Source organism: Chroicocephalus ridibundus, chromosome 6 (genome assembly GCF_963924245.1).
Source record: "Chroicocephalus ridibundus chromosome 6, bChrRid1.1, whole genome shotgun sequence".
Classification (NCBI taxonomy): domain Eukaryota; kingdom Metazoa; phylum Chordata; class Aves; order Charadriiformes; family Laridae; genus Chroicocephalus; species Chroicocephalus ridibundus.
In genome coordinates this window covers 706,450-733,399 of record NC_086289.1, presented here as the reverse complement: position 1 = coordinate 733,399, position 26,950 = coordinate 706,450, and the positions used below count along the sequence as shown (strand labels likewise).

General features: G+C 44.4%; 1 protein-coding gene across 35 annotated transcripts in view; it reads left to right on the top strand.

The window, feature by feature from the left end:
• JAKMIP3 (Janus kinase and microtubule interacting protein 3) overlaps positions 1 to 26,950 on the top strand; it is a 91,692-nt gene that overhangs the window by 27,979 nt on the left and 36,763 nt on the right. For 15 of the 35 annotated variants that reach the window (XM_063337512.1, XM_063337508.1, XM_063337516.1 and 12 more), the window contains 7 exons: positions 6,991 to 7,132; positions 9,620 to 9,861; positions 13,153 to 13,650; positions 23,409 to 23,624; positions 25,234 to 25,353; positions 25,797 to 25,943; positions 26,809 to 26,940. In XM_063337512.1, coding sequence (XP_063193582.1) covers positions 9,727 to 9,861; positions 13,153 to 13,650; positions 23,409 to 23,624; positions 25,234 to 25,353; positions 25,797 to 25,943; positions 26,809 to 26,940 — 1,248 coding nt within the window. In that variant the 5' untranslated portion in view covers positions 6,991 to 7,132; positions 9,620 to 9,726. Of the gene's footprint in view, positions 1 to 6,990; positions 7,133 to 9,619; positions 9,862 to 13,152; positions 13,651 to 23,408; positions 23,625 to 25,233; positions 25,354 to 25,796; positions 25,944 to 26,808; positions 26,941 to 26,950 lie in introns of those variants that run through there. The other 20 variants (XM_063337520.1, XM_063337518.1, XM_063337537.1 and 17 more) reach the window with 6 other exon arrangements.

Genomic DNA, 26,950 nt, shown 5'->3' with positions numbered 1-26,950 from the left:
AATTTTTCATTAGGGCTTGATGGGCATCTAATGACTTGGAACTGTTTTCATTTGGGAGATTAATCGACTTTCCATTCAAATTCTTGTCTGTTGCTGTTAAATGTAAATTTTTATCTCAGTTTAGAACTGGGCACACATCTACTGAGAAAAAAAGAAACTGTCAAATAGAAAGACCTTTTTTGGATAACCATGGTCAGCCCAAAGAAAGGTTCCTCATCCCATCAGTATCATTCCATGCTGCCCAGTTCCTCAGAGCTGAGCTTGATGAGCATGAGTCATTCTGCAAATTAGTCTTAATTCTGAAATCTAAAACGCAATGTTTGTGTTGCCACAGTATGGTCTGTTATTTTCAAACTCATTTATAAATTGAATAATTCCAAGAACTGAGTTGCAGTTAAATACTGCCTTTCCCACTCTCAAATCCAGCTGTGTTGTGTGTTCATGCAGAAGAGGGTTGGAGAGGTAGCGTTAAATAGTTATTTAGGGATGTTAATAACATGCTTAAAATGTTTCCATAAAGTGCTTTTGGATCATACGATGCCATCTGTGTTACAGTTGATTGTAGTTAATTATACAGGCATGAATTCCTTGGGAAAATGGACGGCATTACTCAAACAGTTTGTTTGTGATCAAGATAATGGAATGACACAATATTAAACTGATGGAATTAAGTCAGAAATGCATTCCTCGCTAATAATCCTCCACAAATCAGTGGAATTATTCTAAGTTGCTCTAGTTTAACTGAGAATTAGGATAGGTGTCCTATTGTATTACTGCAATAACTCTAATGTATTTTTGTACCTTAAGTGTTGTGGAGTACCTGAGAAAAAAGAAAAATTAGCTTCCTACATATTAGCCACTGTTTCTGATTAATTATTTCACTTTCTGCAATTTGGCCATAAGAGATGGAAAAGTTTAACAGGTGGTTTAAAATATACATGTTGAGATTTAGCAGCAGTTGTGTCTTCCAGTACTGAAATTCTCTTAATCTCTTCTGTTTTGCTATAAACCATTAACTGTTCACATAATTGACACCCAGCTATGTTTTACAATTAAAAGAACCCAACAAACTGTGTAAAACTTACGTTGACTAATCAGTGGATGGGATTTAGCTGTGTGTGTGTGATGCAAACAGGTACGCACACCCACTAAATCTGCACGTAGGAATCTGTGTCAACTACCTATGAATATTTGCTTGGGGTTTGTAAACATGGTCCGCCCACCAAGGAGTTAAAGCTGGCTCCGGTTGAAGGATTAATCTTTGAGGAAAAATTCAGGTCAGTCAGGATTTGACATGTGTCTGTTAAAGCTGTTGCTGGAATTGATCTAATCCTAAGCAAAACTTTGGCTAGACTTCCATCTGCAGAGACTCATTACTGGATGGTGGAGTTGGGGGGGGAGGTGTGTTTGTTATTTTGAGTTTAAATCAGATATTATCAAAGATAAGCTCAGAACTTATTTCACACAGGGAAACATTGGTTGGGAGTCTGTTTTTTTTCCCTTGTGGAAGCTGGGATTCAGAGTGAGAATCTTCCAGGCAAGACCCTGTTTCCCGGTGAGCATGGCACTCGGTTAAAAGCAGGGCCCTGAACGCGAGTTTCCCACATCCCAAGTGAGTGTCCCATGTACCCGAGCTTTGCTTACGCTGGCGTCTTCTGCCCCTTTGGATGAGGAGTTTTGTTCTGAACCTGAAAGTTTCCCAGCAAAAGCATGGTCAGGACAGGCATGCTTCTTTGATACTTTGGGTTGAGTTACCCACAATTAGTAGTAGCAAAAAAAGTGTTTTATCAAACTAGTCTCAATTTAATGATTATCTAAACAGCACAGAGAAAAAATCCTCATGGGATGTATATGGGAAATATGCAACATAACCATATGCACAATACGTGTCTTGGCAATTATTTCTTGATCTCGGTGCTTTCAAGACTTGCTGCCTGCTCACTGTATTTTTCCATGTAATTTTCAACAGATTTTCTTCTCCTCGCATTGCAGCCGAGTGAATAATATACTGTTTGTGACAAGTGTTTGTACAGAAAAAACCCAACACAAAACCAGCATGTGAGGAGACTACATTGGCAGAGCCCTTTGGCTTAGCAAGAAACACCTTTTTCAGAGGAAAACTCATTTTCTTGCATTCAGATCTATAGACTGTTGAAATCCTAAATGAAAAATTGAGATTACTCAAGAAGAGCTTCCCCATATGAGGAACTGGGAACTCAGCCATAGACAATATTACATTTTCTTTCTATTATAATATTTAGAGATGTACCAGAGACTCAAAAGATTTGTATAAACTAATTAATTATAACAATTTGTCAAAAATAGAAAGCAACCATGTTCACAAGGCTGTATTATACATTTGAAAATTTCAGTATTTGTAAGAATAGTGTTTTGTATAAAATATCGGTACTCTGGGTAGGGATTTATTAATTTATTTTTAAGCACAGTGAAACATTGATTTCAGAAACTACTATCTAGAAAACACATTTTCCAATTAGCCTTGATGTCTGAATTGCAAGTCAGGACGCAAAAAGAATGATAAGCCCTGCTAAAGGCAGCTTATGATGCATTATTAATGCTATTTTCAATATCAAACATGCCAGGAATCATATACATAATATATTCTCCCAGAATCAAAAGTATGAAGACCTTTCTGTTCTATTAAGATGATGTGTCTTATAGATGTCCCCCTCTACATAACTCATTGGGGAAAAAAAAAAGATAGAAGGGCAAGGTAACTGTTTTTATAGGAAATGGCTCCCTGCCCACTGCTGCCCCGCACCACGGTGGTGGTGGCCCTGGAGCTGGTGGGGGGCTGTAGGGACTGGGCTGTTTAAGGGGCTGTGCTGAGTTTTGGCAGCTCAGCATTAGCGTCTGGGCTCAGCACACATTAGCGAGCTGTCAGAGCAGAACACCGAGCAGCCTGGGACCACCAGCACTGCATGCCCTCGCTGGCGTGACAGACCATCTCTGCTGCATTCTCTGTCAGCACAATGATGTTGGCTTGGAAACGTTTTTGCAGAAATTTTTTCTCCCAGTATTTGGGAGAAATATTCTTTTAAGACTGGCATTTGTCCACCAGCCCCCAGATGGCTTTTCTGTGCACAGGCATGCACCAGCAGACACCGCTGGCTCTGTATTACAAGACCGGCACTTTTATTAATACAAATCACTACTTTCATAGTTCCCAACAATGGGGCTTGTCCCATTGCATACACAGAAGCCTGTGGTTGTCACTAGAGAGCTGTCTTACTCCAGCCAGCCTGATTTCCCATTATTACCCCTGGGAATCACAACCCAGCATACACCAAATGGACCGATGACTCCGAATTGTACATCCCTTTATGGTCTGCAGGACACGGAATAGGTGAGGGGGCCTCTGTGTGTATCAGCAGTTCTTGAAAATAAGCCCACTGCTTTCAGGTTTTTCCCTTCAACCCGTACAGCAATGGATTGAGCAATTTTGGTCAGGAGCCCTGCCCCAAAATGAAGCTGCGGATATTTCCTCATGCGGTCTGCTGCAGCCCACAGCTGTGCGATGTACACCTGCAGCCAGAGGGGCGTCTGCGGGGGGGAGAAGGGGGCTGGGGTTCCCTTCTCTCTGGTTTACACCCATTCGTGGCAGTATTTTCATGCCCTGTGATCCCAGCTCTGAGAGAGATGTGCCATTTAAGGATGACGAAGCCACAGCCCTCTAGAATGCCAGGGGAGAAATGGCTCCTGCTCCCCCCTTGTCCCCTTGCACCCGTCCTGCTGCTTCTGCCTTACCCCGAGCCACAAACCGGTGCTGCCTGGTAGGAGCCGGGCGGGAGGCAAAGTGCTCGGGGCAGAGGAAAAGCAGAGCAGCAGGGGAGTTCTCTGCTCCCGGGGAGTAAATCACAGGTCGTGCGTCAGACCGCAAGTGAGCGAGTACCTGTACGCTACCTGCTTTTCTTTTGTTTATCCTTCCTGCAGCTTTCTGTAGTGTGGAAAAAACAGCAGTAAGTGACTGGTACTTGTTTTATTCTCTGACAATAATGGTTGCTTTTTGCTAGTTTTCCCTTCAAAATCAATGTCCTTGCAGGTGAACAGCAAGTGTGATTACACTTCTTGGTTACCAGGGATAAATCAACCTGGTCACTAATAATACCTAGTGCTCACACTGCACGTTAGTCTTTCCATACTTAGAAGTTCAAGAGCCTGTAGGCTTCGTTAGTTTATGTTTTCATAATGTCTTTGAAACCAATGGAGTTTCATGAATGTAGATTATCTAAATATCTTTTATTGTTATTAATGATTCGTTAATTTGCATAGAATAAATTACAGCTAAGCTATTGAAGTGAGCATTTGGTAGCGCCGAAGCTCCTCAGTCCTAGGCTGACTTTCCTTCCCCGTCCCAGGAGGGACAGGGTCAGGTCTGTACGCGCAGAGGGGTTTGGTCCCACTCCTGCTGGGAGGAAAGTGGGAGCCTCCTGGGCCTCCGCAAGGACCCCAGCGGGGGCAGGGGAACCTCCTTTTCTGTCATTCTCCAGCGTGTGCCTCTTCCACTTCAGGAGGGATGTGCAGAGCATCCCTGCTAGCTGGGGCAGCTGCCTGCAGGGCCCGAGCTCTGACATATCCAGGAACAAAGCCAGCTGTGGCATCACTGATGGGCACTGCCACTCCTTGACCAGGGCTTACATCCCTGCTGGCTTCTAAATGCCTGTGGAAAGGCTACCACCACCACCACCACCGCCTCCGCAAGCTCCTCCCACTCCGCATGAGCAAGTCTACAATCAATGTAGCCCTTTTTTACCATGAGAAAGGGGAAACACACTCCTTTCTTGCAGATCTTCCTCTGAGAAACCTTCCCTGACTACCCAAAGGATTTTGTGCTGGGAAGCGTGGTGTGCAGAACAGCTTTCCATTGTTCTGCTGGTCTCGCTGTTAGTGCATTGGTGCAGACAGCCCATTACCAAGGCCGATCAGATTCCTATTGTCTGGATCTCTTAATCCTTGGATGTTATTCTTGGCTGCATGAGAGTTTTATCATTTTGTCCCTTTTCATCCTTAAAGATTTAATTGAAAGAGTCCTCAGCTGATTTCAGTGTAGTTCTTTTTGAAGCAGGCTTATTGCTTTAAGTACTGGCAAGGGAGATGATGTTTTCTGGGAAAATCTCATTAAGGCTTCAGCATTCCAGTCCGGAAGAGGTTTCTGATGTCGGCCCCTTCGCCCATGCTGCACCGATGGGAGCCTGTAGGATCTGAAAGTTAGTTCTGTCCCCTGTCCTTTGTCACCTCGGACTTACCGTGGGACATGCGGACATGAGCCGCAGCTGAGCCTGCAGAGGAGAAGGTCTCCTGGCACTGGTGCCTGGGGGGATGGATGGCAGACACAGGCCGTGACTATGGCTAGTGAAGCCTTGGCCAAGCCTGGCTGAGGGTGGGCAACTGCAGCCTCTGGCAGGAGTTTCACCTTCCCGCACTTGGGCTGCTTTTAGGGGACAACAGGGAACACCTTGCTGGTCGTATTTCAGATCTTTAGAGGTTTTCTAGACCTGCTCAGAGCAAACATTGCAATACAAGCCTTTCTTTCTTGGAATAAGCTAACCGATTTTAGATTTTGGTTTTTAGTAGAGAAAAATCAGATTTAGGCAGATGATTGGCATGAAATGTGTCAACTCATACAATTAGACCTTGGTAACATTTTAAACAAAATTTAAAAGCTTAAAAACTGAAAGTATGGGGACACACGGTGCTACAAATGGACCTCAGGCAGAGTTCCCGTCGAGCGAACTACGCTGAGGAACCATTAGGTCCCCGGCTCTGCAGGGGAGATGCCAGCGTGGTGGGCTCCTCTGCACGATGTTCCTGAGGGCTCTCTGAGAAAACACCAGCACATGGCAGCAAAATGGTTGATCTTCTGGTAGTGGGACTCACAGGGACACCCAGGGTGCGTGTGCGCAGGGTGTCTGACTACTCTGCACCATTACCACGCGCTGTCTCCCAGAAAATCAGCTGCTGGGCTTGCGCTCCTCCTAGCGTGCCTCTGGTAGCATGCTTGCCTTTCAGTTTACTTGTACCAGTTCCTTAGGTTTATTTTTTGTAAGAAAACAAACAAACAAAAATCCTCGTAGCCCTTGTCTGTCAAAAATAATCCTTCTGATTTAAATCATTTTCACAAATCCCTGTATTGTTCAAATTATTATTCGTCTGACATTCAAATGTAAGTAGTTAAAAGCTTGTATTGTGCTGCTTCTCATTTCCTCGGGTTGTGAAATAACCTGACTCACCTGCTGCATCTGTCATTATAATATAGCGTTTAAGAAAATTATTGTAATGTGCACAAATGCTTCATTCATCACAGCAGGTAGAATTCAGTGCCTGTGGCTATAGACTGCCCCATTTTTTATCTATAAAGAAAGAGGGTTTTTAAGACCTCCGTTGTAGAACAGTCACTGCTGTAGTGCATCTTCTTACACAAAGAAGCAAGACTCTTAAATGCTAAGAACACCTACTCCTGTTTATAGGTTTTTCAGGCAATATCTGTAAAATGTTATTTATTTCTATTTCTTTGAACAACCAAACACATTTTTTTAATAGAAACTTCAAGGCTACAAAGTCAAGCATCAGACTGAGAAACAACAGAGCTAAGACCGTTTGTGCTGCCTTGGTTTGGTCAACTAATATCAGGAATTTTATTTTTCCCTGCACTTTTCTCCCTAAGTCTGAGCCTCCCCACTGTTACTCTGACCCAGTGTAGGTTTGTAGGGGCTGCTTGTGCTTCTTAATGTCCCCGGCTGTCAGCAGCTTTGCCTGGTGACTGCCAAACTCCCGCCACCTCTCCCGGGCGCTCTCAGCCCTCACGCAGCATCGTAGCCCACCTCTGTATCCCCCGAGGCGGCTGCCTCCCTTTGCGCTTCCTCCCTAATGGATGCAGGTTTTGCTCTTAGAATTCAGTTGGTGGTATTATTGGTGGTATTTAGCATTGATATTTTACTGTTATTATTTACTGATATTTTATTATTACAGCTGCCCTGTACCGTTAAGCCTCTTTACTCGTGCTTGGACCGGGAATAGCGCTGCTCTGTTGTGGTTTTGACGATGAGTCAGGATGAATAAACCGATGCATTGAAGGTCATCGTGCAAAAAGATTGTTATCCACATTAATAAGGTTAGTATTAACAAGTTTGGAAATATTTTTCCAAATTTTCGCTTTTTGTGTATTTTTTATAGCATAAATTAAACGGATCTTTAAAACAAGGGTTTAGTTCAAACTGGAATTGTAGTGACAGTTAAAAATGAATCCAAGTAAGTTTTTGAACAAATACATATGATCTCTTCAGGATCTAGTTTTATCTACCAAGTCAAAGTTTGCCAGTGAGAGATTTTTTCATTAGATTTTACATTCTTCTGTAAATGTACATGCTGCTGTTTGCTCCAAAACAATGAAACCATGTTGTCCTCGTCCTGGGGTCAGAAGTTGGCCCAAGTCTTCTCTGAGAACCCTGTTGAAAGTCAGAGCCGTTACGGCACCGGATTTCATACCTCCTCTCTTACTACAGTCTGTAGGACCATCCAGTTCTCTGAATGTTATTTTGATCCTTCTCTTTGTGATGGTGTTTCCCCATTTTGCAGTACCACGAGCGCGTGTCTCTTGTGTGAGCGTGTTAGCTGCTCCTCTAGGCGTTTCATTCATGATTGCGCTCCCATTAATTTTTTTCATAGACAATTTTCAAATGAACTTTGATAGTGGAGTCAGCTTTGTCTAGAGAAGCAGAGGCAACTGTTTTTTTTGTGTGTGTTGCTGTTTATCATTTAAACAGGCATGAACTGTGTGAACTGGGTTTTCACAACCGTAGTCTGTATCCACAGATTGAAAAATTGCATGGGATAATTCTCAAGGAGCTTGTGCGGTAGCGTGGGGATTCTCCTTCCATAGTGCTTTGGCCAAACAATGTTGCTGTAAGAGGAGATCCTTCAGAAAGTATACCAAGTGTGAAAGAACCGTCGGGGAAACATTTGTATTTTGGGATGGAGCAAACAGTACCTACGTTCCACGGCTCCAGAGCAAAACAAAGCCTCCAGGACACAGTGTTTTGCCCAGAATTTCTTGCTATCCTCAAGTTTCTATTTAATTACATCTGTTCGTGCCATTGATGAACCCTGAGTTAAATACTGATCAGAGGGAGAATTAACAGCAACCTGAACACCCTCTTACTGACTTATTACGTACTCGGTCACTTTGTGCTGAACATTAATGGACTGGCTGTCTGCATCAACAGCTCTAAAAATGAATCAAATGAAATAAGGACAAATTGTGATAACTTCAGTCAAGTTCACCTCTGCAGACAAGTCACAGGTTACCAGGATTTCATTTGATTTGATGAATAGGTTAATTATTTATTTTTACCTAGAACTCTGATAGACTTTTCTGAACAATAAGATGGATGCAGCATAAAAATGGCATTAACAGATAAAAAAATACCATCATTCTCCCTACTTTTATCTGTCTTTGTCTCAGAAAGCAAATTCTTTGGAGTGAGTTTGTGTCTAGCTCTTGTCCTGACAGTTACACTAAACTAGAATATGTTTTTTGCAAGAATATGCATTTCCAATAACTCTTATATGCTTTCCTTAATGGTATTGATTATAAAGGACCTTTGAGTTTCATTGATAATTTGACGTTCTAAATTTGGCACAGTCTCTACAGACCTTAATAATGCTTACCCATTCCAGAACACTGCTGCTTATTCTTGGACAAAGTGTTGGAGAATTTTGAAATAAAAATCAACAAATGCATGCAGCTTTTAGTACTGTACTTAATATTATATGTTTTGTCGACAAATCTGAAGTTATCGCTATAAATTGTGTATGTTGTATAGTTTATGAATGTGTTGGGCTTAAGGGATAGGCATCGAATGCAAGCTGTATTCATAGATGAATAGTGTGAGGTTGTGTCCACTTTTGCCCAGTTCCCTGCTGTTTAGTAGAATGAATTTGCTTCTCTCGGTTTCATTTGCTTAGATTTCACTCAAATCCCCTTAGTGTGACTAAAACTCCTGCATTGTTACAGACTTAGATAAAGCTATAGAGATCTTAATTGCTGGTGTGATGATTCACTGCACACTCCTGTACAGAAAACTTCTCTTGCCTTTGGGTAATCTCCCCTTGCTTCTGTACTTTTTTTATTACTTTTACTATTTTTATCATGAATATGTGAAAACTATTTGTAGGAAAACAAACACTGCTTTTCTTAAGACTTTTTTTTTAAAGAACATAGAAGTATTCTGCCTGTACTGATATGAGTTTTCCCAGCTGTTGCTGTCTCCAGGCCGTGCCAGTGCCAGGGGATGGTGCTTGGACGTCTCTCCCGAGCATCCACATCCTCTGCACTGTCTGAACTCCAGTGCAAATGAAGTTGCAGGAAATGTTTACAGTTTGTGGTTTAAATCTTTTGCTCTCAGCACGTGTAAAAAAATATTACACCTGACAATGTTTCTAGCTCTTACTTAATCCAGGGAAGGGCCACTTTAGCTGGCTGAGGTGTACCTCATGCTTCCCAGAGATGTCCTGTGTCTCCCTGTGCTCTTGCTGGCTGAGGCGTCACCTGCCCGCCTCTGGCACTCTGACAGCGCTTACGTGATTTCCCTCCTTCCAGGCAAGTAAGAAAATGTAGTGGGACGGAGGCAAAGAGGAGAAGCCCCGAGCGAGCGCTGGGACGAGGGCCTCTGGGCAGGACTCCCCTCGCTGCCACGCAGCCTCACCATGTCCAAGAAGGGCACCAGCAGCCGAGCTCGGGGGGAGAAGCCGGATGCCTTGGCCGCCTTGCAGGCTGCCAATGAAGAGCTCAGGGCCAAGCTCACCGACATCCAGATAGAGCTCCAGCAAGAAAAGAGTAAGGTGTGCATCTTTTCCTTTCCTTCTGACGTTAATTAACAAGGTCTGTTGTTTCTGAACGCTAACAACTCTTTGCCCCACTCGTAGCTAACTTGTACATGACTTCGACAATAAATCAGAGTGCATGCCCCTGGAGCTAGCCTTCCATGGGAAACAAGAGGCAACCTCTGTATTGCAGATTTTTAAATTGTTCTTGTATTTATAACATGTGAATGGTACAAAAGAACTCTGGAAGCGAGGGTGCTTTGGTGGTACGGGTCTCGGTGGGAAAGGCGAGCAGTGAGGATGGGCAGTCCCTGGGCAGCAGGACTCGGCTGCGGGCAGCACGCTTGCTCCCGCCAGCCAGGAAGAAATGAAGTTGAAAAATGGCAGAGCTAAATGCCAGCAAAAGATCTGGAAAGACAAACATCTGCTCAAAACAGATGGCGTACTCGTAGTGGTGGGCTGAAAGCTGTCCACGTCCTTTGTTTCTCTCACTACAACTTTTTCTAGTAAATATTTACCTATTCATGAGGTTGGCTACATCGAGGGCTTTGAACGCAATTTTGTATTCTTCAGAAATTCTCTTTGCTGTTTCTTCTCTTTCACGTTTACGCTAATTTCATTTGGATTTTATGCTCAACATCCTTCAAACTGGCTGCTTACAATTTCCAGATATACACTTCTAGGCCTCAGCCCTGCCCCCTGCTCTGACTGCCACAGTTGCACCCTGAGCCTTTGAGAGCGCCGCGGCTGATGCAGCTTGCGCCTCAGCTTTAAGAGCCTTCAGCCATAGCCTTCAGCCCACTTCTCAGTGAGGGCATGAAAAGTTTATTTGCTTTTGCCAAATCCCCCAAATTAGTTTCTACTGATAAACTTTGGGGGGTTTTTGATTCCAGAATATTCATAGAGACATGCATTACTATGCAGGAACAGAATGATATTCTGCATTTTTCCATTAATTTGCATCATTATTAGGCATTGTAGACTATGAATACAATTTTAAGGAAGCTTCTGAAGGGGAGTGTGTGTGTGTGTGTATCTATATATAAAAATAGAACATGTATTAATCCTTTTGTTGTGAAGCAGCATTTGCAGTTTCAAGACTGAAGACCCCATTTTCCTTCTCCCTGTCCTCCCCAGCTACTTCTCATCGCAGCTTCTTTTGAGTGTATGGTATGGTTTTAAATTGAAGTGTCATTTGACCCTTCTGTGGTCAGATATAGTTAGTTATCTGTAATGCATAATTCATTGCTTAAAAAGCATCTGATAAAATCCCATTGTTTGGGGCTTCACAGTAGCTTGCACAGAGCTTCTTATGTCCTGCATGCGTACACGCGCACTGAGCAGTTTGGATCTGTGTGCCTGAGCGTGCCAAAATAATGGCTCAGCATCTGATTTCTCATGTATTCTTCTGGGGATGTGGGGTGAGAGCTTCTGCAGATATCCAGCTGAAAAATAAAGTAAGGACTCAGGCTTACTCCCCAAGGTAGTGGCTAGTTCCTAAATGTGTATTGTCTTAAACATTAGTCTGTTTCTAGCCCCGTCACACACCCGTCAGCCTAGTTCCTGAGCATACACTTCCTGCAGTGTTTGGATATGGATGCTTACTTCACCTGGGGTTTGTGTTTCTTGCATAAATTCATGGTACTTATTTATATTGTGTTAATTCATGCTTTTTAGGGCACTGAATTGGGCAAATTAAAGAGTCCGTAAGATTGCAAGGGATTATTATTTAATTATAAAAATACAATATGATGCTAAATTCAGCATTGGTGCCTAGACTTCATCCTCGATATCAATAATTTGCGAAATTATAATGATAGATTTTTGTTTCTCTTTTTTAAAATATGCAGATATTTCTGCTTATGCTGGCTTTCAGTAAAAGAAAGGTCTTTTCTACAAATTTTCCAGGGTTCTTTTTCTTATTTTTACAACTTACTTTTTCCTTAGAAGGGTTCTGAAAGTTCTCCATAATGTCAGGTTTTTTTCTTTACACCTGCCCGGCCTGGTTGTGCAGCGTTCTCGTTTGTGAGGCAGGCTTAGGCATATTCTTAGCAAGGAAACCTTATTGTGTCAACCGAGGAAGAAAAATGCGTCTTTACTGAACAGAATTGACCAGAACTGCTTTCCCAATAAACACTTCAGTAATTAAATAAAACGTAGTGAATATCCACTTCTGAATTTTAGCATTTGAACATGTGCACAGGCTGCTCTAGGGCAGAATGTTATAGGGCAGAAAAGACAGAGGTGTGCTCCCTGTCTCGGAACACACCTGCCCACCCAAGGAGAGGGGCAGCGCGGCAGACGCTGCACGTGCTGCTGCGGATACACGCTGGGAGCGTCTGCTAGTGCAGCGCCTGCCTGCCTTCCATAAAACGCTGAGGTGGGCCATATTTTCCCCTAAGACACACGATTCTCATGTGTAACCCAGCAAATCACTGATGACTGCCTGACAGCTCTGCCGGCTCTTCTGGTGTTTATGCACACGCGTAAGCTCCGAGCAGGGCCATATGGCCAGGAGGGCAGTGGATGGGACAACTGACAGTCGGCTGTACCTTGGTGCCTAAGGGCAGTTGTCACAGCCACCGCCACCCAGAGGACAGCTTGTATCCTAAGGATTGTGGCCATTGCCACTGTGGATGTTGACGATGTGGCGCTGCAGTGGCTCTGCAGTGACAAGGGGAACACTCGCTAGTGCTTCTGGAGAGAGGACGGGTCTGTCAGGGCTAAGGCAGAGTTGTTCCCGGGGTATTTGTGGTAGATTTGCAATCGCTTTTGCAACTCCGAATACTCCTGGCTGCGTTGCTAGATTGGCTGCGTTGCTAGATTAGCTGCGTCACCGAAGATCCCCACAGGTACCTGCCGAGCCTCGAGGCCAAGGACAGCTGTGACAGTGCATTCAAAGCATTTGCCAGGAATTGTAAAGAACCTTTTCCCTGTGAAAATGTTTTACAGGCGTTTATAATGTGAATTTTCCGCACACAAAATGCTTCAAGAGAAGAAATTTCTCTTCTGTAAGTCTACAGCATGAAGGCTGCACGGCAGAGCTCAGTGGCCCTAGTTTTACCTGGAACCTCTTTTAAAAAACAATGTTTAATGTGTAATGAAGTATTTGATCATAAAGAATGAACAAAATGCCAAATAGGTAGTTCTGCATGAAGTAATACTAATTGACGGGGCTTTCGCTCTAAGGCACAGACATACAACGTTAAGGTCTAATACTGTAAAGTGATCTGTACCATTTTTAGATAATATCGTAATTTGTATTAATCATTCTGTTAATTAAAAATACTTTTTTGATTTTCCTTGTAGGTCAGCAAGTTGGAAAGAGAGAAAAATCAGGAAGTTAAGCAGATCAAAGAGCACGAACAGCATAAAAGTACAGTGGTGGTAACAGAGCTCAAAGTCAAACTTCATGAAGAGAAAATGAAGGAGCTGCAAGCTGTTCGAGAAGCGCTTTTGAGACAGCATGAAGCTGAACTACTTAGAGTAATAAAAATTAAAGATAATGAAATCCAGAGACTACAGACCCTTCTCAATGCTGTACGCGATGGGGCTCCTGACAAGGTGAAAACGGTGCTGCTCACAGAGGCGAAAGAGGAGGCCAAGAAAGGGTTTGAAGTTGAGAAAATAAAAATGCAGCAAGAAATTTCAGAGCTGAAGGGGGCTAAGAAACAAGTGGAAGAAGCTTTAACTATGGTCATCCAAGCTGACAAAATCAAAGCAGCCGAGATAAGGAGCGTGTATCACCTGCATCAAGAGGAAATCAACAGAATTAAGAGGGAGTGTGAGAGAGAAATTCGTAGACTGGTACGTGTTGCTGTCTGCATCTATGTTTTTACTAACACTTATGGTATTGATAGTAAGTAAGTGAAAGTTCAGTGCTGGACTCGGATGAGTAGATAAGGATGGGCGTTCAAACTTCTGGAGCTTCCTTCAAATCTGCTTCACATTTACTAGTAGAGATGTCAAAATGTTTTTTAAAAATGATTAGGATGTTTTGTAAGGGACATTTTTATCTGTGTCTGTGCCTGTTAATATTGTTCACATTTCAGGTATCGGGAAGAGGCCTTGGGTTACTAACTGGTTAGGGGAATTATACAAAACAGTTATGTTTCTCGGCCCATGCCTCTGTTTCCCCACCATTTGTTCCTTGCTGATCCACCTTGGTCCCTCCCTTTCTCTGCCTTTGCTAGTCCCCATGAACATCCCATAATGAGCTTTACACAATCCCAAAACGCTCTTTCTCCTGCATCCCATGGTGAGTCCTATACTGTGTAGGCAATGACCCCCTTCCCTCTGCAAGGCGTTCAGGAAGGAGTTCCTCTCCGTGACCCACCTTGGTGGCTTTCCCCAGGACAGGCACTGGTGCTCCTCCTCTGGTGGCCCGCGAGCAGTGTCTCAGCAGGCTCCCGGCCTCAGTAGGTTACTGGTCTTCCTCACCCAGCATCGCTCACCTGCTCCTCACCGGGGCTTTGTGTGTGCTCATCGGCCTCCCATCACCTACTCCAACCATTTGGGGCTCAGGTGCAGCGGTTTGAGTCTAAAAGGCAATAGCCTCATGCTTACGGCTTTGGAGTATTCCTCCAGTGTCTTTGGAAACTTGTCGGAGAGACTAGATCGGATCACGTTGCTTGGAAAAGGGGAGAACTCCCTGCAGAAGGGAGCTCCCTCCGAGAGGGAAGTCTCTGCATGAGAGCGTGGCAGGCCACCGACACGCTCTGGGGTTTAGGGTGATTTTTTCTCCACTGCCATCTCAGACACTTGCCTTACGATTCACGCAGTCTTGTGAGTGCGCAGGTCATTTGCGGGACTGTATCCCTGAACTGTCGCTGCCTTTCCCAAGGATGCTGGAACAAATGTAACACCCATACTCTCATGATGTGTGTTTTGGGTCTTGTCTCAGTATTTATTTGAAGTCACCATCTTTTCATGTTTGGTATGCTTTTTTATAGCATTCAGTGTCCTAGTGTAACTCATCCATGTTCCTTCTAAGTCATTATCCCTTAATTATTATCCAAACCCTAAAAAAATAATCTAAAACTGCCCAATCAGGTAGCAGACCGTCCCCAAGTGAAAGCACGGCAGCGCAGCCGTGCCTCAGTGAAGGCCCTGCGGGACCTGCCCACGGCAGGGCTGGCACAGCGTCGGCTGCGTGCTAACCAGCCAAAGTGACCGACGGGACTGACGCACCGTGCGCTGCTCCCTCGGTCAGTGGAGCGTTACCTGCCCTTTATTTAGCCACCCATTCTCTCAGACTTTAGGTTGTTAAGTGGGTTTTTTTCTCCCCCTCATAGATTATTTTATTTTTATGAAGAGGATATTAAAATAATTTATAACCAACTGATCTATTGATACTGTTCAAATATTCTGCAGTGTAAATACTTTCTTCTCTAAACATACATTATTAGATGCATTGATTTACTACATCAGAGTGAAAGGCTGGCTAATGGACATCCAAACTAAACTTGCTGCATTACATGAAAAGTCCACGCTAATGGCCTCTAATATAGAAGCTATAAAATAAATATGTTCTTAGTTATAAGGAATGGAGTGGTTTGATGTTATGTTTTCTAAATTGCCTTTAAAAATCAAACTTTTTTAATTCCTGCTTGAAAGAATCAGATTATCTAACTGTACTAATTAAATTACATGACGCCATGGTTTTGGCAAGCCCCGAGTGCTTCCTGAATGACTTCAAGTACTCTGAGCTCCGCTGACTCGCCCGTAATTGATTTCCGTGGAGCTGTTGGCTCCTGGCACCTGGCAGGGGAGGGCCCTGCCGTTTCGGGGGGGGGAAGGCTGGTGCCATGCTGTATGATAAAAGCTCTCCTCTCCATGAAAATGAGACAATTCTCAAAACACTTCAACTATTACTGAAAACCAGTGCTTTTTTTCCCCTTTTAAGATAGGGGCCAGCAATAAAGTACAGTCCTTGAGCCCCACCGGGCTCGCAATGAGACAGAAACGCAGGGCAGCCCCACGTGAGCGGGTCCGTCCACCCAGCCGAGCAGTGGGATTGCACATTCGTGTAACGGCCGTGGCAGACATCCAGCCCTCAACTGGTAATGGGTTCGCATCAGGATTTTAAAAGCTCCGTGATTCATGTATGATGCATTATTTAGTCATTTTAATCAAAGGAGGAAGTAACCTTTGAGCAAATTATTATTTCATGGCTAGAAAAAATATGAGAATAAAGACAGGTTGTACTCATTCATGTTTAGCTTTGCAATGATGTGAAGTCCCTTAACATAGGTTAATTTTTTTAAGTTATTTATCTCTGATAGTTACAGATTTTCATTTCCAAGTCAAGTATATCTATACAGGCTTAGCGTATGGAAAATACTTCCATACCTAGTCAGACAAAGATTCTTTTAAAAAGGCGAGTTAGCACTAATCCATTATTCTCCTTTCAAATTAAAACTAGGGTTTTTTTCTGTATTGGTCAGACAGGAGTACATTTGTTGATGTCTCACTTTAGACTTTCGGATGAATGTTAGATGGCCTTTAAAGTAACAGATGTGGTAGGAAAATACAACATTATGCAAAAAGAAACTGTACAGCCATCAGATTTACTTCAAGCAAATTGGAGTTCTCTGGTCTTCAGCGTCATCCTCTTCTGTCAGATTTTGCCAGGGGAGATGCAGGGTATGTATGCTCAGGCTCTCAAAATCACCAGCTCTGCTGTGAACCTGTCCACGTTGTTGACTTACTACAACTTTGAATGAAGTTAAATTGTGGTATCAAGCCAGACCCAGTGCCCTTGAACGAACTTTGCCCTTGCCAGGTTTCGAAAGGAATCCCTGTGTTTCTGCCCTCTTCCAGAAGAGACTTGGGGACGGCAGAGCTGCCCTGCAGCCTGTCACACCAGCCGTGCCTGCCTGCGCGCTGCGCTCCTCTCCAGCGGCAAAACTAAATCCAAAACATAATTGTGGGCAAAAGGAGAATTCCAAGCGCAGCTGCAAGCTGGCTCCTCCCCAGCTTGCACTCTGGTGCCAGGCGTGTTTTCGGCAGACCCTGCACGCGCAGCACACCGGCTGTTACAGTAGAGGGGTACTATGTCCAGGTGGTGATTGTGGTAGTGTTGCACTGCAGGCACACAGAGGCTTGCTAACAGCTAGCAAGGTGTAATTGCTCTTTAGAAACAGTTCCCGCTTAGTATTTACCAAATAAAAATTAGAGCGATTTATTCCAGTCATTTTTCAGGTGCCAGGGTAACTATTAGTCGTTGATGCCAATGGCTTTGGGCTAATCCCATCCAGCAGGGCTGAGCATCTTTCAGTTCTGTGTACAGCATAGGAAAGGAAATAATGTGTTTTGCAAAAGTGTGTGTTCAACTTATTCTGGCCTCGTGTTTTCTGTTTGCACATATGGCTTGTGCTGTTTGTGTCTGTAAAGTCTGAGTGTGACGCTCTCCAGAGAAGTACAACCCACCCAGTTAAGCTGTCCCTGGCTCAGAAGCTTAAGAAATGTTAATGTAAAAGATGAAAGTCCCTTGCAGATGGTAACAAGTAAGTATGGCATCCACCTCCTTCCTAAAGAATTTCTAATTTTAGTAAACTTTTTTTTTAAGTTTTAATTTGTTCATTTTAGAACAGCTTAAAATACTACACGAATGTATTTGATTATATTCATATTGTCTCCCACTAATAACAGCACACCCTGTGTTAGTGTGAGCACGTCCAGGGAAAACAGCCTTTCAATAAGGATAGTTCCCTGACATCAACTGGCCTTGAATTTTGCTTAATGGGGACTAAAATTTGATGTGGCAAAGAGCATTTGAATTTTACTTAAATGTAGATTGGTCAGAAAGGAGAAGTGCTGAACAGCAATGGCCACTGCAGCGTCCCTTCCTCTTGTCTCGTTTGTAAGAGGACTAAAACAGAAGTCAGAAAAACTGAAGAAATGAGATTTGTTAGAGACTGGAAACTGTTTGTTTTCAATTTAAGTTAAACTTTAGTTGATGATCACTACCAAAAGGTTTAATAACCTACTCTAATACCTCAGGTACGACCACTGTACGTTGCGACCTTCGTGGCTTCCTCGTGGTAATGCAGCACCACAGACAAAGAGGAGCTCAGTCTGTTCAGTGTCGCTCTGAACCTCTGCATTTACAGGCACTTCCCTGAGATTTCTCTGTGAGGCAGTGGTAAATTAGTGAAGATGTCTGATTTAAAGGACGGTATCAGATGAAAAGTGTAGGAAGCTGACTTTTTAAATATTAATATTTTTGGTGATTGATTTAGTCTTTATCTTCTCTTTTTTGTTCCCTTATGCTGTGAAAAGTTACCATATTTGGTATTATAAAAGGTATCTCAGCAGTCATCCTATACTGAAAGGTAGACAAATTATTCAAGGTAAATAATTCCTTCTTGCAAATGTGGATTTTTTTCATCATTGTGGTTTGAACCTCATTTACAATAATATTTATTCCAACTAAACGTGGACTGCTGAAGGATTTTGTTGTATATTAAAAGCTATGCGACATTACTCCTACATTTTGCAGTGAAACCTCCTAGTTCTGAGTTGTTCCTGTTGTGTCTTACAGTCCAGTTTTTAAAAACGTTTTTCTCTATGGTCCTAAACAAGAATTCTGCCCTCTTCCGTGCTGTGACCGTGGTGGTGTTGCGCGCCAGCACCCCTAACCCGGGGCTTGGGTCTGGGGCTCCTGGACGCTGGGAGCACTCTGCAGCTGCGGGCGCTGGATGGGAGGTCTCTGCGTTGAGCAGCGGAGGTCTGAGACACCGCACGCTGCCGCTTGTGGCATTTACCAGTGGCACTGGTATGACGTAGATCTGAAGGTAGAGCAAAAGAGAGGAGTGCAAAATAGGACAAGTGTGGGAAATATCTTTGAATCTTTCTTTATGCACAATTATTTCTCCCATCCATCATGCCTTACTCTTCAAATATGGTATTAAATTTAATTGTGTTAGAATTTTTGTTATGAACTGTGCAAATGATTATTCATTGAAAAGTCTACTCTGATTAGTAATTTTTTCAATATATCTTAATATAAATCCAGAAGTATCTAACAATTTGATATGAGTAGCTTTACATATAACATTACCAATTCTGTGTACTGCAATTCACACCTCACACACTCCAAAAGGAACCAGTTTTCAGAAACAAAAGCCTTTAGTCACCTGGCAAAGGAAATTTTTTGGTCATATATAGCCTGAGTGGGGCAGCAAATTATGATTTCACCTGTGCCACTTAACCTTTCTATGCTTAACAGCTTAACACTGCACCTCTCTCAGCATCGTCCCAGCAGTTTCAGTGGAATTACGTGCAGGCCAGTGACAAGGATCCCGACCCTGCCCCTCAGCGTCAGTCCTTTGACCTGGGGAAGCTGCCAGCAAGGCAGCCACAGGGCTTGGGTCCGAGAGCCCGTTCCCAGGGAATGTCGGGAGCCAGTGCGATCCCAGTGGTCGCACCGTTGGCCCCGTGCCGTGGGCTGCTCTGCCTGAGGAGCACTTTGCCGTGCCAGCACGTCCCAGTAAGCGACTGTATGTAAGATGCTGCAGCATCTTAATTGTCTGGAAATGATCATATTCCATTTACTGGGCGTGTTACAAACGTTTTCTGTTTGGGTAAGTATAACTGGGTTTTAATCAGTCTGAAATAGAATCGTTCTTTTCCCAAAGTTGTAGCAGAATCATGTTGCAAATGAAGTTTTTGGTAAAACAAATCACACGTGTCCTTGTTTTACTGAAAACAGGTGACATGTTGTCTCCTCTCATGTCTGACGATTTGGCAAGGTTGCTGGAACAATGGTCATGCACTGCTGACTGACCACCTTCTGATGAGGATTAATTCTGGAAGACGACATGAGAGGAGAAGTTTCCTGGGTGATGCTGGGAGGTACCACCGCCGTCCTGCAGGACAGTGGTGCTCAGGCTCTGCCCACCAGCTTCCAGGCGTGGGTGGTGGCTGCCAGCGTGTATGGGTTACTTCACTGCTTCAGAAGAAGCCATGGGATAGCCGCAGTTTTCTTCTAATGTCATCTAGTGATGACTCTTAAAAACCCATGCAACCTGCGAGACCAGGTAATTCAGAGATTAGAGAGTGTATTTTCACCTCACAGCTGAGCCAGGCTGAGCACATGATGCTACCAGAGCCCCCAGCCGTGCTCCCCCCAGTGTCGTGCCCAACCCACCTCTCCTGCACGGGGCCATGCCTGCACGGAGTGAGCCAGTCCAGTGAGCTGCCGTGGCAGAAAGTTAACCATGAACGTGAAAAAGAACGGTTTTCCTATGGATCAATACGATAAGTGAACTTCTCCTATGGTAGGACCTAGCGCTGGCAGAGGATTTGGGAGGCGGAGGCAGGGGCAGGGTGCTGGGGGGGGTTGCTCTTGTGTCACAGCTGAACCACAATGAGGAGGACCTGGCAGGTCAGTCCCCTCTGCTCCCGAGGGCCGAGTCCCAGGGCAGGTCTCCTCCGTGTCCTAATTGCCGGCTCTGACACCATGCCTGTGGGGAGACGCTCCAGCTGGAGAGGGGCGACTCGTTTGCATTTAAAACCGCAGCCTACGAACGATGGCTTTTATCTGCCACGAGCTGGTAGCTTCAAAGGCAGATCTCTGGGGCGCGTGGCCATGCTCCTGAGGGCGTCTGTGAATTTGCAGAGCTGCCAAGGCCCCGGGAACACCACAAGGAGAAATTTCCCAGCCACGGAACCGACATGCTGGTTTTACAATCATGATGGAAATAATACATTTAAAAAGAATCTCATGGCTTAAAACCAGCTGCATGTCAGTCTGTGCTAGGCATGGCACTGAGCAGTGCAAGGAGGGGATAACAAATTTAACTTTGCATGGGATTATGTCTGTGTAACTGGCATCAGCTGTGCTCACGGGCTGGTTATTAATTAGCGCTCCCCCATAAATATTCATCCCGAGTCGAGTCAGCCCGCTACAGCTGGGTGGGGATGCCCCCCGCGCGGCGCGGAGCCTCCTCTCGGGTGGGTGGAGGCTGCGCTGCAACACGCTGACGCCCCACCACACGCGCCACTGGTGGGTGAAGCCCCCGGCGCGGGGTGGGAGGAGGCGTCCCCCCGCTCCCGCACCCTCCACAGAATGGGGCTGGCACCTGCGACAGCCTGCTGGGGCGCGCGCCCGGGGACGGGCACCTCTGCCAGTGAGTGCCGCATTCTTTCTTGTCTTTATCTTTTCTGAACCTTACTTATGGTAGGAAGAAATGCGCTAAGTAATATTTCTCGGTGCAATGCTGCCGTCAGTTTGTACTGTTTCTATAACATTGCTATTTAATAACGAGCTGCAGATGTCAAACTGTCATGTGTATTTCATTAATGTGAATTTAATCCTATGAAGAGAAATGTGAATATTGATGTTTCCTTAGTTGTTTATGAAAATTATGTTTAGCTTTTTTTTTATGGAAAACAAACCATTAGTGAAATGCTGTGAAATCTTTTGTATTTTCTCCAGTTTCTTTGTTCCTCCTAATTCCAAGTGTTGCCTATGTTGTGCCATGTCTTTGTTTTCATAGAAATAGGGATCAGCTGCCCAATATTCTGCTTATTTTAAACAAAACATCATTTGATGATGTGTTACCTTTTCATTTATACATCCATTTAGTTTTCTACCTAATTAGGTATTTAGCAGAAGGACCTCAGTGGGCATCTCTTTGTTTCACTCAAAGTTAGTAGACCGTTGCCTTAATGGAAAGTGTTGAAACACCTTTAATAAAATGGCTCCCAAGGTACAGTGGATTTGCAGCATTTTACTAAGAGAATCTAAATTTTGCATAACTTGAAACACAGTTTCCAGGCAGGTATTTCTGAGTTGTCCCACCTTGTCTTTCGGCAACGGCTGGCTCTTCCCCGGGGAGGATGTGGGGCCTGTCGGGGTTTGTAGCTCGATTGTTGGGCTGCCGAAGGGCAGGAGGGCCCCGGGCAGTGCGGCCCCTCGGGGAGCACCTTGGTCTCGCCTACGGCTGGCGCTGAACCGCGGGGCTTCCCCGCTGCAGGAGGGCGATGGAGTGACACGCACCTCGCCTGGCCGGCGTCAGCACACGGCCTCCAGCTGTCCAGCGGAGGGACATCGTGCCCTAACCCACCCTGTCCTCTCCCGCGGAACTGGTTTCACTGCTTTATGCTGTAACCAGCCCCTCCGTCCAAACACCCCTAATGGAAGCGGTTTCCCGGAACCATTGCTGGGTGTGTGTAAACTCCCATCACTTGCTTTTTCCCTGCGTGGGCCGTTTTTGCAGTTGTTGGAAACAAAGTACTTTGAGTGATTTGTTAATTCACAATGTCATTTTTTTCCAGGTTTACAGACAAAGCTAGGAGAGAGAAAAATATCAAACACAGTTCTCACAAGGCAAAATGTTCTTATTTCAAGCAGGACACATTTTAAAAACTGATCATTTGAATTAAATGTATGAAGTCTAAAAAACTCATGACAAAAATCTTACACATTCATGGTGTCTGACACCAGATCAACAGACGTGTATCTGATTTCTTTCTTCCCGTAGAATCATTATCTGTAAGCACATTTGGCAGCCCCGTGGCATGTGAGTGTAATTAATACTTTATATTCATGTATAATGTAGCTGTATGCGATCCAGCTGGGAAGAGCCTGCGATCCTGTTGCAGCAACGTACATCATCGCAGGCACAGAAAGATTTTGGGCTGTGCTCAGCAATTTTTGGTTAATAGGCAGGGCACAGGCCGGCCAGGGCCTGATCCTGGCGTAAGCCACGGCACCTGCAGCGTGAGCCATCCCTCGGCCCCGCACACCTCCCGGCGCAGGAGCTCTGGGGGACGCGGCTCAGCTCCGCAGAGAGGGAGGCTTTGATTCCACATTAGCATTCGGAAAAAGCCCAAATACGCTCTCCCGGGGAAAATATCGCTGGAGCACCCGGAGATTCAGCGTTCTTGATCCACCAGCGATGAGCACGGCTCTCTGAACCCAGTGCAGGCAAACAGGAAAGAACAGAATTAGAGATTAGCCACACATTTGTCAATGAAGCACTTAATGATTTTGCATAATGTTTATTATGCATAAGCAAAACCTTTCATGGAAAGGGGATAATTAAACAAATTGCTCGCATGGGAGACTTTTGGAAAAAGAATTAAAAAAATTCACATTGCTTCTATAATTTGAAAATTAAAGCGATATTCAGGTTTTAATATTTTTCTTTTAAAATTATGAATCCAACTTTTCAAAAGGTGATGTCCAAGCAAAACACTGCAAAATCATTACAATGTTTGAGTGAACGAATCCAAATTGTGATATGAATATTAGGTTTCGAATGTTTTTAAGATATTCTGAAAAGAGTACGAAGAATACGGGTTATTTCCTAATCCTTTTAATGAAAGAATTCCTGCTGAAAAGAGAGATTTTATTCTGGGTAGCCGCTAATACCCATGAGCCGGTGGAGCGATGCAGTTCGTGTGTTCACGGTCAAACATTGGTTGCTGTATTTTCCATGTTGAGGGGTGTTGGCGCTGTGCAACTGTTCTCTGGCCGCGTTTGGGGTCGTAAGATGCTCTGTTGTTGTCAAGCCGCTGCCTGCCTGTGTGATTGTGTTCTGTTCTCCTTGTAGATGGAGGAGATTAAATTTAAAGACAGAGCAGTCTACGTGCTGGAGAGAGAGTTAGGGGTTCAAGCCGGGCATGCTCAGAGACTGCAGCTCCAAAAGGAGGCTTTAGATGAACAACTTTCCCAGATCAAAGAGGCCGATCGGCATCTGAGCAGCCCCAAGCGGGAACTTCCTTATGCAAGTGGTGCAGGAGACGCTTCAGATCATTCGGGAAGCCCCGTAAGCACTTTCACGTGGTTTCACCTACACAAACGAGCAGACAGAGTGACAAAATGGCACCGAGTGACAGAATCTTGATGAGTGCGCCCTCCGGCAACAGCTTTCCCATAGCCATGCAGGGGAAGCCCCGAGGCACCCATTTCTTGCTCTCGTTCGTTAGCCAAACCTTGAAGATTTAAATTCAAACCTTGTTATGGGAGAGCTTTTGCTTTTTTGTCGTTTTGTTTCCTGGTTTGGTTGGTTTGGTTTCATTAGCAGGGTGGATTCTTTCTGTTCCTCTTCTCTTCCTTCTCCTCGCTGTACCATACTTCTGCCACCTGCCTTAATTTGACAGTTTAACACGATTTTGCCAACAAATGATGCAAATGCATTTCTAACCAAGTGATGTATGTGTGCTAGCTTTTGGAACGGCTAACAATGGATTTTGTGAGCAGATGTACCAGGTCAGTTTACCGAGGGAAGCGGGGAAGGTAACCGGTGCATGAAGGCGCGGGCCGTGCCGGGGTCCCCCCGGATCGGTGCTGCTGGCGCGGGTTCTGCTGCTAAGGGCTCTCACTTTCAGCGGACCAGACAGCCAATTAAACACCCGCTAACCTGTTCTCTCCTAGTTCTCTTCTACGATGCGATATCCAGAACATTAAATTTTAGTCACCCTTTCACAATGGCTTTTTTAATATAACTATGGCACCTTTCTGCTTTTGCCTTAATTTGCTCATATGAAAAACCCCTCAGTTAACTGACCTCATATATCTGACGTATGCAAATTTTCTTCATTGCTGATTCTCATCAAGATTTCTTTTGCAACAGCCTTAATTTTCTCAGTAGAAGTGTAAGTCCTTGTACATGAGCAAACCGATCTCTTATTCTTTGTCCCAAGCCTCTCCTGCACCTGTTGAATGAGGAACCCTAGACCTCCCAGAGAGCCCCCAGCACTGCGGACACTAATTTGCTTGTTTCAATTTGTACTCACCTTCTGCCAAACGTCAGAACAAGTCCTAGAGAAGGGGGGAAAGTCTCTCACATTTGTAAATAGATGTAACTTCTCTCTGATTCTGAATGAGAACTCGTCTACCTATATTGCTATTCATTTATAATTTGGTGTAAGCATTTTCACTCGGATAAAGTGCTACCCGTTTGGCCTTACGAGTGACCCTGTAGAACCCCATAAGGGCCACAGCTTTATGGAAGAAGAGCTTATGCAATGGTATAATTGCATGGATTTTCCCCATTTGTACTTTTAATATCATTTTCTTATAACGAAGTCCTCAGAGTGGGTGTTGTGTCTGAAGCACTCAGTTCAACAGTGGCATACATTGGAAACATTGCCTTAATTTTTGATAATTTCTTTTCTATTTCCAAGTTTACCATTTGTGACTTTGTATTTGCATATACATACTTCTGCATTTGCATACTTTGTTACATTTTCACTCCTAACTTTCCGTTGGTCTCATCCTGCAGCTTTCAGTGGTCAGTTAGGGTACAGGGGTTACACTGCTGTGTAGTTTTTTGAAATGTTTGAATTTGGGATAAGAAAAAGTTTGAGCTTTGAAAAATACTGCTATTGCCTGTGCACTTATGAACAGTTATTTGCAGTTGATCTTTGTTTTAGGAACAGCAGTTGGATGAAAAGGATGCCCGGCGTTTCCAACTCAAAATTGCTGAGCTGAGTGCCATCATCAGGAAGCTGGAGGACCGGAACGCGCTGCTGTCGGAGGAGAGGAACGAGCTGGTGGGTGCCGCAGTGATCACTGCTTGTGAATGTGCTGCCGTGGCTGTGCCTTACCCCCAAAATATCGAGGGGTTCTCCCCTGTGCCATTTTGGAATGGTTGCAGGAGTAGCTGGCTCCTCCTTACGCTCTGCATTTGGTGATTGGCCACATTACGCTCATCGTTGCTTATACAACAATGAATTTTTAAGATGGCATAAGCTGGAATAATTTTTATTTATTTTTTAAAATAAATACATTCCCAGCATGGTATGCTTGTTGCACGGACTGAATACCTCATGACCGAGGAACAATCTGCTTCCTAATGGAAAATACCAAGCATTTTTGATCAACTCTGCTTTGCATTAGGAGAGAATACTGCTAGTGTGATAGTTAAATAAAATTATTAATATGTTTGATGAAAAATAACAGCTTTGGAGATGTTAATTCTCTCTTTATTTTTCAGTTAAAGCGTCTTAGAGAAGCTGAAAGTCAGTATAAGCCCATTTTGGACAAAAATAAACGCCTTAGTAGAAAGAATGAAGAATTGTCACATGCCTTACGTCGAATGGAAAATAAATTAAAATTCGTAACTCAAGAAAATATAGCAATGGTAAGTCACTTCTGCTCCAGGAAGAACACGTAATTTAGAGGTCCGAGCTCTGTTGAAGGTAGACATTGTCCCAAACCGGCAAGTTTAATAGGAAACTTTCCCCTTTCGGGTGCTTGTTGAGCACCCCTTCTGTGGTGCAGTACTGAGTGGTTTGTGGCTTGAATGTGTTTTGGTTTATATAAAATGTTTTATTTTAGCTTTAAAAACAAATAGTTGTGAAGAAAAGAGATTGTGTGAGCCTTGCACATGTTGATCCAACTGCTCAGTCACTGGCTGCTCAGCTTGACGTGAGCACAAATCGCCCTGCTCCACCTTGGACTTTTGTACCAGAATGACCTCGTAATCCTTAGGAAATCGGCACTTGTCACTCTTCCCTTTTTTTCCATTGAATATTGTCAGTGGGCAATATGCTCAATGCTGTGGCTTTGCGCGAGTGTAGGAGCACTGAGGTCATCCCTGTGGGTGCCGCAGCCCCGGGGCTGCTGCAGATAAACTAATGAGAGGAACCCGGAGAGAAGTGATACTGGTCCCAGCTCTCTGCGTTCCTTCTCCACCCAGAGTTAGCTCTTGGCAGATCTAAAGAGCAGATGCAGCTGAGCTTCTGCTGGCCCCTCTCTTTGATGTGGTGGCCCTGTGTGTCTGCCATCCTCCCCAGTGCCAGGAGCTTCACGCGGCGCCCTGAGGAGCAGGAACACCCTGTGTGCTTGCAGTCTCGTGGTATTGCCCAGCAACAGGGAGCAGGAGAGCTGCCAGAAGAGCCATTAGGGTCGGTGCCTCGCTAGCTGTAAAGGGAAGGGTTATGTGCTCTCCTTTGGCAAAGCCTTCTGATCATTTCCTCTTCTGCCGTGTGGTTGGACTTTTTTAGAGGCAAAGAGCTGGAACAATAAGGAGACCGAGCTCTTTAAATGACCTTGACCACAGCCAGGAAGAAAGAGAAGTTGATTTCCTGAGACTACAAGTTATTGAACAGCAAAATATCATCGATGAACTCTCCAAGGTAAATGTAA